The sequence below is a fragment of the Halyomorpha halys genome, unplaced genomic scaffold (assembly GCF_000696795.3).
Source record: "Halyomorpha halys isolate HHAL.00 unplaced genomic scaffold, Hhal_1.1 Scaffold1432.1, whole genome shotgun sequence".
Taxonomy (NCBI): Eukaryota; Metazoa; Arthropoda; class Insecta; order Hemiptera; family Pentatomidae; genus Halyomorpha; species Halyomorpha halys.
Genome location: NW_027109346.1, coordinates 223,655 through 239,139, shown reverse-complemented (window position 1 = coordinate 239,139; position 15,485 = coordinate 223,655). Strand labels below are relative to the sequence as shown.

Below are 15,485 nucleotides of genomic sequence, written 5' to 3'. Positions count from 1 at the left end.
GCGCGCATCACCAGATGGAAAGAGATTCTCAACCAATATAATATGGACATCACATACAAGCCTGGTAAAGACAATGTGGTTGCTGACTGGCTCTCAAGAACAATAATGGTCAATGCAATCGAGGATAATCAGGGAGAACCATTTGGACATGCTAGACAGTTCTTGAGTGGACTCCAGAAGAAGAACAACAACCAGGCACAGAAGAATCAGAAAACAGAGGAGAGACATCCGAAGATGAAGACTCAACTATGGAAAGACCTACCGAGATGGAAGAAATTGATGAAATCATTAATGATAAACGTCGCCAAATCATATGGAAAACCAAAACCTCGGGGCTACCGAATATGGAGCATGAAAAATACGGCAGCAGTAATATTGTGACTATATTATATGGTCCCAGCCCAGTCTCAGGGAGAACCCAATCTGCTGAGCACACTAAAGGATGCATCGAAGGCCAGACAAATCCATTATCTATACGTAGGAAATGCAGTGCTGTGGGACAAAATTTGGCATCTTTGGCGGACGGAACAGATGGGGGTTGACCGGCTGTTTATACGTTGTACGATGATGGCAGAAACTCTCCGTGATGTGGAACGCCAAAAGGAGGTGACCCTCGCATATCACCAGGGGAAGACCAATCATAGAGGGCTGAACGAAATACTACAGGCATTGCACTATCAATAATTCTGGTGTGGTATGAAGCGCACGATTCAAGAAACCATCGGTAGTTGTGACGTATGCCTCACTGCAAAATATGATAGACACCCACCTCAAGCGATCCAGGAGGATACGCCCACTGCAGAAGCACCACTTAGTGATCTTCAAGCAGATTCGTTTACGTGGAAGGGATACAAGTGGGTCACAGTTATAGACGTATTCAGCAAACGAGCTATGGCGTATCCAGTGAAAGAGAGGTTAGCTGAAGTGGTGTTACGAGCCCTACGCACTTGGTTCAAGTTTAATGGCATACCGGATAGAATCTCGTCCGACAGTGGAAGAGAGTTTGACAACGCAAGCATCAGGCAAGAGATGAAAATCTAGGAGGTAGTGTGGCACATTAACACCCCAGGTCATCCAAAGAGCCGAGGAAGTATTGAAAGGCTCCACAGTACCCTCAGTGACCACTTGCTGGTATATCAGTTAGAAAAGGGGCTGGAGCCAGACGAAGTGATGGAACGAGCGATCGCAGCATACAATCATTCCATACACTCGGTCACGGGGTTTTCTCCTTTTGAGATTATTTTTGGACTGTGGGGACGTCGGAGGAATTACCATGATACAGCGACTGAGGAGAGTAATATCGCCATTAATTGTATGGCACAGCGGATGATATGGGCCAAAGTCTGGAACAAAATTGAGAAGGAGAAATGTAGAACAGTTACTAGACACAATCTCAGTGTTCGCAATCTAATGGGCAACCTTAAAATTGGGAAGGTGATGTACCGTAAAGTGGGAACTAATAGGGGCAAAGAGCTGCAGAGGTACATAGGCCCATTCAGATTGGTCACGATAAGAGAACACAATGTTGTCACTACAGACAGCTTACAAGATCCGAAAAAGCGAAGAACAGTTCACCTAGGACAATTAAAGCTTCCTGCAACAGCATTATCATGATGTACGGGATTGTACTCACCTCCCTTCCGGAGGGCAATATTGTAAAGTTGTAAAGTTTTTATTTTTTTTTTTTTTCATTTTCGGAACTTAATAAAGACATGAGAGTGTAAATATCAATGATTCATGTGAAATTGTATTGTTTTTTTTTTTTGTTTTGTCAAATTTTTTTGGCACAGAGTGCTGTTATTTTGAATCCTATTTCTGTAGATTTTTTTTTTTTTTTTTTTGGCCAAGACTCCCATTGGAGTCCTATACTGCCTAACAATGATTGGGGGTCAAAGTTCTTCATTTTGTGGGACCACCACTCAATGAAAAAAGTCAATGTCTCAGACCGGATTCTAACCGGCACCGCCAATACACATCATATTGGTAAGACTGTGTATTAACCACTGAGCTACGGGCAGCCCTTTTCTGTAGTTTTGTTGTATTTGTATCTTTTTTATTGTTATTGTATTTTAATTATATTTGTATCTATCTTATTTATTGTAATTGTATTTGCATATATAATAGAGTTTACGAGGATTGTTCGTAAACTGGTGGGGGGAGTTACAGACTATCAGCTGACAGATCCATATCAGCTGATTGAGGAGAACAGCTGACCGATGGTAGATATAGACTGACAGGCTCTGCAAATAGATCAGTCTTTGAGAGTACTTCAAGAGTTTCATTTCACACTCCTCTCTCTCCTATTATTTTTGGTTTCACTTCAGTAAAAGATAACTTATGTATGTGTGTGTGTGTATACGCACGCACACACAAACACAGACGACGCTTGTACTTATCCAGAGAAGAAGAGCGAAAAATAACAGTGGCAGTAGCGTTGGAAAGCTGCAGATTCCGGGAGGTGGACTCACAGGTTAATACCCGATGTGGGCAAGTGGTATGGTCGCCAGCATGGTGAGATGGATTTTTACATAACCCAATTGATGACCGGACATGGATGCTTCAGAGCCTACCAGTACCGCTTCAAACTGGACAACACCGCAGAATGCCCTGGATGCCAGACTGTCGAGGAAACCGTGGAGCCCGTTTTTTTCACTTGCACTCGCTTTGCAGTAGAAAGAAGTGAATTGGAGAGAGTGTGGAGGACGCATCACTCCAGAAAACGTGGTGAGCTATATGCTCCTCTCAGACCAGCATTGGAACGCAGTGAAGAGATTCACCACAGGCGTGCTCAAGAGGTTGAGAAAGGAAGAGAGGGCTAGAAGACATAACTAGCATGGAAACGTAAAAACCATGCGAAGAATGCGAGGCGGCACTCAGCCATTTCCCTCCATGAAGTAATGCCTAGCGGCGGTCCCGTAGAGAGGAATGAACAGGTGTAGGGCGGTGATTTAGTGGGTAAAAATCCCACACACGGATAGGTACGGGCCTATCCGTGTCTTTTGAAGATTTCCACCAACCCTCGGAAAAAAAAAAAAAAAAAAAACTGTTGACTGGTAAATATTTAATGTTATTTTAGCAAACCTTAGTAATAATTAGTGGAGAAGAGAACCACAAAAAAAAAAAAAAAAAACACAAATATACAACATAACAATAATAAAACAATAACCACCTTGATTTGGTCCGGTGTCGGCTTGCCTTATGACTGCGATGTCGAACAGTTTCAGCAGGCGAAGCTGGAGACCTGTCATGAATAGGTGAGCGGTTGCGACTGATGCTGCTAGCCGGGGACCTGTCACTGCGTCTTTCCCTTTCTTTTTCCTCCCGCTTTTTACGTTCCACCTCTTTCTCTTCCTCCTGTTTCTGTAAAAGATTAAAAATCCAATTCCAAGCAATTGAGAACATTGAAATACAGTACAGTAAATAAAAATAAAAAAATGTACCAACTTTTTAAGTATTAAGGAAAATAAAAAAATTGAAGAAGAAAAATAAGGGTAACAAATACAACACATGTGAAGTTCAATACATAAAAGCCTAAAAAGAATTAGTATCAATTGATGCCACAAATACCTTTCCTAAATGTTGTATGTTCCTCTTATATTAAATTAAAAGTAATTTAGATGAGCTGCTATTACATTACACAAGAAATTTGGCAACTGTTGAACATCAAATTTCAAAATATACCCGGTAAGGTAATATAGATGATAAACGTAGTTTAAAAAAAACAAAATAGTTTCTTATCAATAAATAAAATGCGGTTAATTAGTTTTAGTTTTATAACAAATTATAATAATTTCATAATTTACAATAATAATGAATAAAATTCAAAAGTGTAATTCTTGAAATAGAATCTATGAAATTCTTGGGGTGAAGTTTAAAAGAGCTATTTATATCATTAAATTTACTATCCTAAACCTTTGATACATTAGCACCAAAAAGAAATATTTCAGATAAATCATAATTTAATGAAAAAATTTTATAATCTAAACTAATTCATGTAACATTTTAAATGTAATATAATTCCCAATAAAGTTATAATAGTTGATTAAAACACAGAAATGCAATATTTTAAGGTAATTTAGCTTTAATTGGACCCTAGTATATAAATTTATTTCCACAATACTTAAATATAAATAAATTAAAATATTCTTTCCAATTTGACATTGATAAAAATTAAGGTGTTTACGTGGAAAAGTATGAAAGCCATGAAAAAATTAATATTTTGACTTCTTTTTTTTTAAAACCATTTTTTAATGCTTCAATATCCATCAGATAGTTCTATATAAAGAAAATGTTCATAGAAACGTGGTTCCATGAACAATATCTATTGTCAGCCATCATTTCAAACTACATCGACTACCCTTATCTTAATGCCGGAACTGACACAGTCAAATAACATATTAGAAAAAAACAGATTAATTAACAAATTACTATTAACTTTTATTTTTTATGGATCTTTTCATTATGATGAAACTTAAGTTTTAGTAAGCTATAAGACTTAATTTCATAAAATTTTCCAAAAAAAAGAAAACAATTTTTACTCCTTAAACTTCTAAATCAATTTTTTCCTACAACTCTTATTTTCAAACTGTGCTAGAAACAGTTATGATAAAAAATAAACTATTAACAACTTAAAGAAATCAATGAAAACAAAAGTAATAACGTACATTAAGTATCATAATTTCTTTCAACTGAGCGTATCATACTTTAGGAAAGTTGTGTTTTAAGTTCTAATAATGTGTAACAACCTAGAGCGAACATATAAAATCCAATATATCTATTAACCATATATTTCTAGCAGCAGGATTAATTTTCACTTTTATTTAATGCACAATAACAAATAACATAAATAAATAACTTCAGTAAAACAGGCTTTAAATCAACTTCAATAAAATGTAGAAAGGTTTTTGAAAAACTATATTTTTTATAAACAATAATTTATTTATTTACAATTGAAATTGAAATAATAAATTTTAATGGAACTATTTGTGTTGGGAAAATAATGTTTAGTCCTTAATAAAGACAATAAGCAATTTTATACAAGCAGTTTTGTACTCCCAACTTCTGTTATCAATCGTTGATAGCAAACGTAGAGGCAACAGACACAGTATCACTTTCACCAGTTCGATATTCTTTTGGTGGTTCTCTAATAAATATGATGACTTTGGATTTGCCAGCTCAAATTACTTTAAATTTAAATAAAATTTTTGTAAAAAGTCAAGTATTTGTGATGTACTGGAAAAAAAAAAAAATTGGGATGAATGAAACTGAAACAAAAAGATCAAAATAGATAAAGGGAAAAACACAACAAAAATGTATTATTTGTTAATGGTGATATTTTAGTAATGATAGGTACACACACATACAGCACTGTGATATTTAGTTGCAATGGAAAAGGTCATGAACAGAATGCCCCCTTTCAAAAAAAAAAAAAGAAAGTATTAATTGATTGATTAGTAAGCTGTCACGTATATCTATATATTTTGAATATTACTACCTGTGAAAATGAAGTATTTTTCTCTTCACTTTTAATAAGTTTTCAACTGTGACTTTATTAAGTTATAAAAACTGAATTATAAGGAGATTACAAATGCAATAGCAGTAAAAGTAAAATAAATAAAGAAAGAAATATAAGAGGAACATATCAACTTTATTTTCCTTGGCATGTTGATCAAAACAATAATGCTATAAGATACTAGAGTAAAATGTTAGGAATAAATCAAAATAATTAAATGGATAGGGAATCATTTAAAAGGAATCGGATAACTATTCTGGTTCTATATCGGGATACTGTTTCGCTTTTATTTTTAAAACTTACATACAGATGATGATGAAGATCATATCTGGAGGAGTTCATTTTCACTGAAGAGCCTTTGTTCACCTGGATATTATATATATAAACCTTCCAATATGAATATGAAAGATGAATTCATAGATTAGAGAAGTTTAAAATATTACACATAAGAGGAAATGAGTTTAAAAAAAGTAAAAATAACAAATTGTTATAGTCTACCCTATAAGTTTAATATGCTTTGGAATGAACGTTGGATATATTTCAGAAGATCCAGATGCAGATTTTAAGATGTTTCATAAACATCTCTGCCACACAACCTAACCCTTAGTGATTATTTTAATTAGTGTGAACATGCAGGGTGGGGCTGAAGTACGAAAAAACTTTGGAGGACACTTGATAGCTTTAGATCCACAGATAGTAATAACATTGAAGAATTGAGAGATTCAAAATTTTTATTTAAGACCCAAATTAGAACAATACAAACACCATTAGAACCATGTATTGATGGTTGGCAATAAGAAATAATTATTTTTTGAAGGAAAAATTAATTACACCAACTAAGAAGGCAATAATATAGCCTGTAAAAAAACAGTTCTTAACTCGTTTTAAGATTCATTGGTCCCCCAGATCGTGTACTTACAAAATAAATAAAAGAATAAGTAAATACCAGTTTTATCCCAAGTTTCAAAAAGAATGTTAATGAGTTAAGAAAATAAACTGAGCCAAATCTAACTAGGATTAACAAGAGCAATATAAAAATGCAATTACGGCTAACTTTAATAGAATATAACAAACATAATCGAATCCTAATTATTAACTTTGTAAAGAAATTTTGAAATAAAAAAATAATATTTCATTATGCTTACCTCAATTCAGCAAACAAAGATGGTGATTTACTGTCATTTTTATTGAAAAACAAAACTCAAAGAAAGAATCTATAGCATGCAGTACTAGCAGAAATCTAATAATGTTTCATATATTTAGAATGAGAAAAAGGAAAACTCAATCATGATCAAAATCAAAATAAATAAAAAAATGGGAAAAGAACAACATGTATCAAAATAAAAAATCTTACCTTTGTACCAGGAACTGCTACAAGAAAAATTAAGTTCCTACCGATTTTTTTTTTAACTTACTATATCCTTTCATAAAGCAACAGTTGATTATAAGAAATAGTAAGTCTCATACCTGAATGAAAAAAGAACATCAAATTTTGAAGATAGTTGTTTTCTTGTCCTGTTGACTTTGGATGAAGACAGCTAAATAGCACACGATCAGGCTAAAATTAAATTTTAAAACGATACCACCAAAACTACACTAGCCGATAAGACTTTAATTTTGTTTTTTAAAATAAAATTATTTTCAAGTGAGTTAAAATACATATACATAAGTAAAAACAAAAACACCAAGAGCAAATTTAGTTTCTAAAATTAGTTTTGGAAATACATCATGAAAGGTTTGTTAGAATCTTAGACAAATGTTATTAATTAACTTTAAAAGTATTTCATTAAAAAAAAATACATTAATACTTAATTTTATCTTAGAAGAGTATTAAGGGTTAATATTAAATTCACAATACGTAGTAGCCAAAAAATAAATAAAATAAATATGAGGATTCAAATTCTAAACACATGGACAGTAACCAAGAACAAAAGACAATAACCAAGGAGGGATACATGCAGTTTGGCAAATGACCACCAATCATACATGCAGGCTGCTTTAAATTAATTTCAAAATTACAGTAAAATAATATTAACTCATTTTTTCAACTTTTTACATTTTTGTGTTTTTCGAAATTGCATGCAATTATAAAAATTAATGAAAGTTTTAATGCTCACCAATGAAATATATGCTACAAACAAATAAAAAGAATTTCACGTAAATTAATTTTCAATACAGTTATTTCCATGAAAAAATAAAACTTGGATTCATGTGGAAAATACACTGTACACGATAAATAATTTCTGTTGGCAACTTTAAGTGTTTAACACGGAGGAGTTTAAATAGAACTAGTATTATAAACAGAGAAAAGAAAAGAAAAAATCATTAAAAATGATCAATATTCTATATCATGGTAAGATAAAAAAAATAAATTAATAATTCACAAGCATGAAATGTGATTTTTAGAATGCAATTTATGAAAATTGGAATTTTTTTCAACCAGTCATAATCACGGAACCATGATAGTTCTTTTTTCTTTTTTTTTAAAAGCAACTTTTTCTATGAAATGAAGCTTTAAATGTTTCAAGAATATTCATCTTTAATTTTAAAAAACAATTTTCGGAAGGACATGGATTTCCATAAATATATTGATTCTTATTTTTGCTTAATTTTTTTAAAGTACAAACATAGAAACAGAATTCTGAGCTTGATGTAGAAACCACTATAAATTATATATGCACACAATACAATACAATCAATATAAAGCATATATTAAAACAATAAACAAATTTTTTTTAAATGGGTTGAAAGACTAAGTTTTCTATGATAAATCATTTTCAAACAAAACTTAAATAAAGATCAATCTAGGTAGCAACTATAAAATATTAACGAAACTGAGTGTATCTCTTGACAAAAAAAATCAGTAGAAAATGTCTCTTTTCAAGATCCACCCAGTGCAAACACAATCAAAATTACAATACAAATCAAGTGCCCAAGTTGAAAACCACCAATTTAAAAAAAAAAAAAAAAAAAAAGTACTATTTAAAAGTAGCTGGAGAAACTGACACTAGGGAACAATAAGAAAAATTAAGTTTAAATATTCTACTTATTAAAATCTAAAAAATGTTCACTTCTTTAAGATAATAATTTGATAAAGGAAAGATTAAATTAAATTTCAAACAAAGCTGTACACTATAATAAGACAAAACTCTTCATCCATTTCTTATTTATGAAAGGAAAGAGTCTGCTGCATTATCGTTACCAATCTTGAAGAGATTTAAAAAATATAGATAGAAACACACTTAATAAAACTATTCTTACAAAATTTATTCCTCTGGAAATCCAAAACAGCAAGATGATATAATACATAGCACAGCACTAATTAATACCTGTTTGATTAAAAATCTTATCGTTCATATGTTATGTTTAAGGGCTATAAGTACACTAATCAATGTAATGTAACATGTCTGAATCATTAACAAAAGCTCATTTATTATTGTTAAAAAATAATGAAAAAGTTTAAGAGATGCTATTTTACAGCTGAACATAAATGAAAAAACAAAATAAATAAATAAAATTGGACACTTGTATTTGGTACCGCAAATGAAACCAGCATAAAGCTTAAGTTTATATGAAAACCAATCAGAACTCATTTATCTACTTAATATGTGAACCAATATTTAAATAGAATCTTCTACAGTCAGCTTGTTTAACATCAAACCATTTAGAAAACTTCATTAAATACAGAAATAAAATGATTAACAAATGCAAGAACTAAGACACAATCAGATTATTACAAACACCTCAGAGTTTTGTACTGACAGACTACCCACAAATTATGCCAACAACAGACCATTCACTAATTATACCACTGACACACAACCCATTTTACAAACCGCTTCTAACCATTGTACCAACAGACTCTACCCATAAATTTTGTCCCCTACAGGCTCTACTCTAAAATTATTACACTAACAGACCCCTCACTAATTATACCACCAACAGACTACCCATTGTACCAAAAGACTCTACTCACAAATTTTGCTAACTACCGATTCTACTCACAGATTATGCCGCCTGCAAAAGCCAACCCAAAAATGATGCCTCCCACAGACTCTACTTACTAATTATATGAGCAACAGATTCTATTTACTAATTATGCGAACAACTGATTCTACACATTTTATCAACTGATTTTACCTATTGTACCAACAGATTCTACCCACAAATTTGGCACAATCAGACTCCACGATCAAATTATTCCACCGACAGACTACTCACAAATTATGCCAACAACAGACTGTACCAAAAAATTATGCCATCAATAGACTAGGTAGTCTATTAATCTATCTTTGTAGGTACAAACTGTGCCACTTGTTGCTAGTTAACCTCAGTAATTTTATTCAAAACCTCTGTATGCTAATTTTTTAAAAAAAAAGTACTCCTCATCACAACCTTATATTAGAACCGTGAATCTGCCTAATATCTTCTATAGTCGGCTAAGATACTAAATGACTGAATGATTAAAACATTTAATGAGATAGCTGCTTAAACTTTTGAATGACTAAGACTATTTAAAAATTAATTAACTATAGAAAAGAACAGGCTAAGATTCTGATAAAGATACTCCTAATCCGACTGGCCTAAGACTATTAGTATTGGTAACAAGAGAGGGGAACTAGTCCGGCAAGTGGGCCTAGTGGTCCTTTTGGCCAACCCCTGGCAGCTTCCCAAGTTGCTGCCGCATACTAACCAAGGTGGGAGGGTCAAAATTCATTTCTTGAGACCACCGAGGAATAATTAACAGCCCCAGGTAGGAATCGAACCTATATCGTTCCAAACTGAGTACCCTGGGACCTATGCCCAAACGCGCACTGCCTTGATCTTAGGCATTAAGCATACAAAGGGATACTGCCTCAGGAGAAGGCTGTTCTACTAGCCCAGTTAACATCCACACTGCTAGGTAGTACTTACTTTGAAATCTACAAAGAGTGTAATACAAAAATGATAAGGGAAAGAAAAAATCTAAAATTATAAATTTACATGAAAAAGATTTTTCAAAAGCTAACCGTCTATATCAGAACAAATGCCAATGATATTTTGAGATTTTAAATGACTAGTTCAATCTATCACATTTAATAAAGCCTTGAGAAAAAAAAAAAAAAGAATTTCTGAAAATCATAATCATAAGAGATAGTTGACCGTGGATAACTATATAAGGAGAAGATTCTCACTTTTTCATATTTAAATGACTAAAATAAATCCAACCAATATTTAAGTGTATCATAAACTCATCATGAAGAAAGAACTGTATTATCACCAGAAGCTAAAAAAAGAAAACAAAAAGAGGAAGTCAGTGGCTAACATTTCAATGGAAGAGACAAAGCAACCCAAAATATTAGTTTGGCGATATAAGCCGGAAAGTAAGATCTTCAGCGACACACAATTCCTCCCAGCTAAGCTTCCGTTTTATAAACCAGGATGCTACTTCTTAGTTTAAATAACTAATCATCAAACCATACAGATAGTCTAGGCCCTATTACAGATCTAATTTAAATCTGAAAACTCAGATGTCCTGTGGATCAAGACTAATTCCATGACTATAGTTAAAAGAGACTCAGGATACTCTACAGCATACAGCCAAAAATAGTAAATATTTTCCTATTATCAAATTCAATTAATACAAATATAAGGAATTGATTTTTACTTGAAGAAAAGAATGATAGCTCTTAAAAAATAAAAAATATTGAGCTTAATTTATCATTTAGCATATTAGTACAGGATGAAGTAATAGCAGTACAATATTTATTTAGTTTCAAAAATCAAAATCCTAAAATTATCAATTGCCAACAATTCAAACTAAACTGTAGGTCTTCACCAGGGCTGTTGAAATCCTACAAAAATGAATAAAGGAATTTGAAATTACTACAATTCAAATTCCTTTGTTCATTTTTGTACATCTCACAGTCCTAACCTGAAGATCTTCATTGTGGAACGGAAAGTTGGCAATTAAAACATAGTTGAAAACTACTTTTGTTCCAGAAACCAGCCCTCAATGTCTCCTAATTCACTAACAATCAATTGTCAATACATAATTTATGCTTTCTATATAAAAATATAAATGATTTTTATGTATGTTACAAAAATAAATGCATCTATTTCTTTTTTAATTAAATTAAAGTTATATATTTTTGTAGAGGCATATAACAAACAAGTAACAGTATTTTAATTATTCCAGATTAGGAATGCAGTAGACTAGTAACTTTTTTTTGCATTCTTTCTCAAAATTTATTGCTTATAGACAACTAAATCACCAAAATTAAATTAGTTTAAATGAAACTTTTTCACATTTAGAGAGTAAAATCACTTTAGATGAACCCTAAAATCAAATTTACAAGCTAGTAAGAATAAAGCAAATGAAAAATTAAAATAAATATTAAAACCTCCAAATATCATGAACTAAACATTTAATTTTTTATATAATTATTTGATCAAATGTTTATTGTTGTGGTGATTGTACTATTTCGACTAAAGGCACTTGAATTGTCTCAACATACAAATAAATTATGAGATAGCAGATAAAATAACCCCCCAGTATCAGAAAAAAAATGTTTATTCATATATATATATTTTTTTAATAAGATAATATATATTAAGTAAAAACATTTTTTTTTTTTTTGTTTTTATCCAGCCCACAAGTTAATTGTAAGGAAAACTCACCGTACTTGGGCATGAGTGGCTGTGTAAAGGGGTAGCTATCGCAGTCAGTATTCTCCATTACTCTCTTCACCTCACATCCCCTATATCACGCCAGGGCACCAAATTGTTTACACTTACGTACCATATACAAGAAGAACTACTAGTAGTAGAGTACTTCTCTAGATTTACTCCTAACTTTATAAATAATGTCACACACATACACACATTAAATGTGTGTATGTGTATTCAGCATATATACATATATATGTATGAAATATATATATACATTTAAAAAATAAAAATATGTGTAAATCAATTTTCAAGAGTCAAATAAAAGGGAATAAGAAGGAAAAAAGGTTGACTTTTCATCTTAGCTCATAAAGGGAAAAAAAAAAAAAAAATCAAAATATATATATATATGTAAGAAAATGCCAAAATAAAATACAATGAACAAATATATTTCAAACATAGACCCCTTTATAATCACTTATAATATGCTAAATAATACCCGTTTATAAATTCTATCTAATAAATATTATCTAAAAGAACTTATTTTATTTATGAGGTAAAAGTTATATAACTTATGTGGTTACACTAGGAGAAATATCAGTTTTTGGGATGACATTGATTGAATAAATACAAAAGTCAATAAGATAAGAATTAATTAATCAATAAATTAGTTATTAATGAAGCCTAAGCATGAGTCAAATCTTAAACATGATTAATCATAATTTGTTTATACATAGCCTATACAAAATCTCCATGGCATAAAAATTCACTTATTCAACAAAAGCTTCAAACAGAACCCTATTACATTACATCTTTTCAAGGTCCTGGAATATTTTCCAAAAACCCTGTGCAGGCATCACATTTTTCACGATCGCAATACTTTCTCTTGCTAGATATATCATAAAGTGAAAGTAAAAAGCTGAATATTTAAAACATACAAAGCTGAGCGGGTAGTGTGATGCAAAATAGCTTCAATGGATTTGTATTCATTAAGACCCTTGGGTTTTATAACAGAGAATTTAAAAAAAAAGAAAAGAAAAAGCAGAGCATATTTATATCAAATAATAAAATTAAGCAGCACCCATCCATACTTAAACTATGTAATCCCAAGGATGTGAAAATTTCTAATCTTATGTGTTTTATAGCATCCTTATCTTACACTTATCGTAAAACATATTAATTAAATGTTATCCCAAAAAATTGACATTTCACGAGATTTAACCAGAGTTTTATACATTAAGAAATGAAAAAACAAAACAATATTAATATTTTAACATTTCATATTCTAAAATTAGTTCAGTGTTGTATTACTTAAAAAAAAAATATGAGCATGGTTATAAGTATTATTAAAAGCACTAGGATAAAATTAATGAAGAGAAAAATTACTATTATCGCTTCAAGAGATATTAAATACATGATATCAAGCAAGTATGCATTTCGCAAAGCGTGACCACACACACACCGAATCATGCCAACTTGATAATATATTCTAATTTATTATGTGAATAAATTAGCAAGAAGAATATGGACTAAGTAAAACTGATTCCCTGAATGGAACTTATACATTATCTTAGCTTAATGATTTGAATAAGAAATTAAACGTAAAAAATTAATTTTATTTCTATTTTTTATAAATAGTCGTTCAATCTTATTATATATGTTTTTCCTCAAGCTATTATATAATTATGCCAACTGGCAAAAATCAACATTTTATATTTCCAAATGTCAAAGTACTGGTTAGTTCTAGCGACTTGACTTGATAGTCATAATCAACCGAAAAGAGGACTTTTAAATGAGAAATTGCATTGATTTCTCTCTTTTATAAATCTTGCATTAAACACAAAACAGCACTTGAAAAATACTAATATCTTTCCTGAATTTGAGAAAAATACAAAATTAACTCTTTTTTCTTTTTATTTAGATCGATACACTAATATACATAAATAATGAAGTCTAAAACCACTTATTAATTAGGGAGAGTAGAAAAATTATTTAAGTTTTTTCTAAAATATAATCAGAAGTGCGATAATTAAATTATTTATTTTTTGGCATTTGAAAGAAAATTAAAGGCAAAATGTATATGTTTTCTAGCACTAACAAGTACTACTTCACTTTCTGGGATTTGTACGAGTGAAATAGGGACATTTCTTAAAGTACTGTCATGCTATTATTATTATTAATAACATAAATATGCTATTTGGTATTTTTATTATAATTTTTTTAACGCCTTGTTTCCCATTTACAAGTCTAATAATTAAATCTTTTCGTTACCTACCAATAAATACAATCACCAGAATGATATAGTACACACATGGTGATCATATTTATTGTTTATCGAATAAGAATAATAATGGTGTAGCAATTTCAGAAAAGCATTTTTTATAATAATCAAGTAGAAACTCATTTTAAGTAAGCAGCAATTCTTTGAAGTTTAATCTCTCAACAACTAGAACGCTCACTTAGATACAAACAAAATCAACTCAAAAGTTCATCGTCCAGTAATTTTCTAGAAACTAACTAATGTAAGATGAAACAACAAAACAAAGTCATAAATTAATTGAATACCCAGAATAATTGTAAATCAATTTTGTTGATTCATCCAGCTTCGTTGGTAGAATTTAAATCTATTTTTTTTAGTTAATAATTCTAATATATATTTAATATATTGCACTGATGGGTTATTATTAGCAAGCTATGAGAAGCAATATTTAGTTTGAATTTAACATGCCATGCTTCTAATATTAATTAGTCAATTTCTTTAGATAATTATTTAACAATAATAATAAGTAATTCAAGGAGACATATTCTGATTCTGAATTTTCAACAGTAAAAGTTTTCAAAATTTTTTTTATAAACACTATATATAATTTTACAATACATGAGTAGTTGTTATTGTATTGTGGCATCCTTACATATATTTTAAAAACACATATTTCTATTTTCATTTTCTGATTTTAATAAAATAATTGTACCCTAAAATATACATGAGTCGCCTCAAAAGAAAGATAAATTTATATCAGTAAATTCATGACAATTTACAAAATGAATCAGAAATTCATAATATTTAAAAAAATAAATGATAATAAATAAATGAGGGGCTGCACATAATATCAAAATAAATTAGTTTTTAAAATTAAAATAAACTAATAAATATGATTTCTGTATACCTTCATAATTTCTCTAAATTTTCCAATTTCTCGTGTAATAAGATCCCTCCTATCATCCTCAATATTTGCATCTGTCAAATCGACTGACTGTAAACAATTAATTAGTTGATTGATTTAAATTAGAAAAATATAAGATAAATTTCAGTTGTATCTGCATA

General features: G+C 30.5%; 1 protein-coding gene across 3 annotated transcripts in view; it reads right to left on the bottom strand.

Annotated features, from left to right (window-relative positions):
• LOC106689699 (RNA-binding protein 25) overlaps positions 1-15,485 on the bottom strand; it is a 39,343-nt gene that overhangs the window by 15,045 nt on the left and 8,813 nt on the right. For all 3 annotated transcript variants that reach the window (XM_014434815.2, XM_014434816.2, XM_014434817.3), the window contains exons 9-10: positions 15,328-15,414; positions 3,170-3,360 (exon numbers count right to left, since the gene is read on the bottom strand). In XM_014434815.2, coding sequence (XP_014290301.1) covers positions 3,170-3,360; positions 15,328-15,414 — 278 coding nt within the window. The remainder of the gene's footprint in view (positions 1-3,169; positions 3,361-15,327; positions 15,415-15,485) is intronic.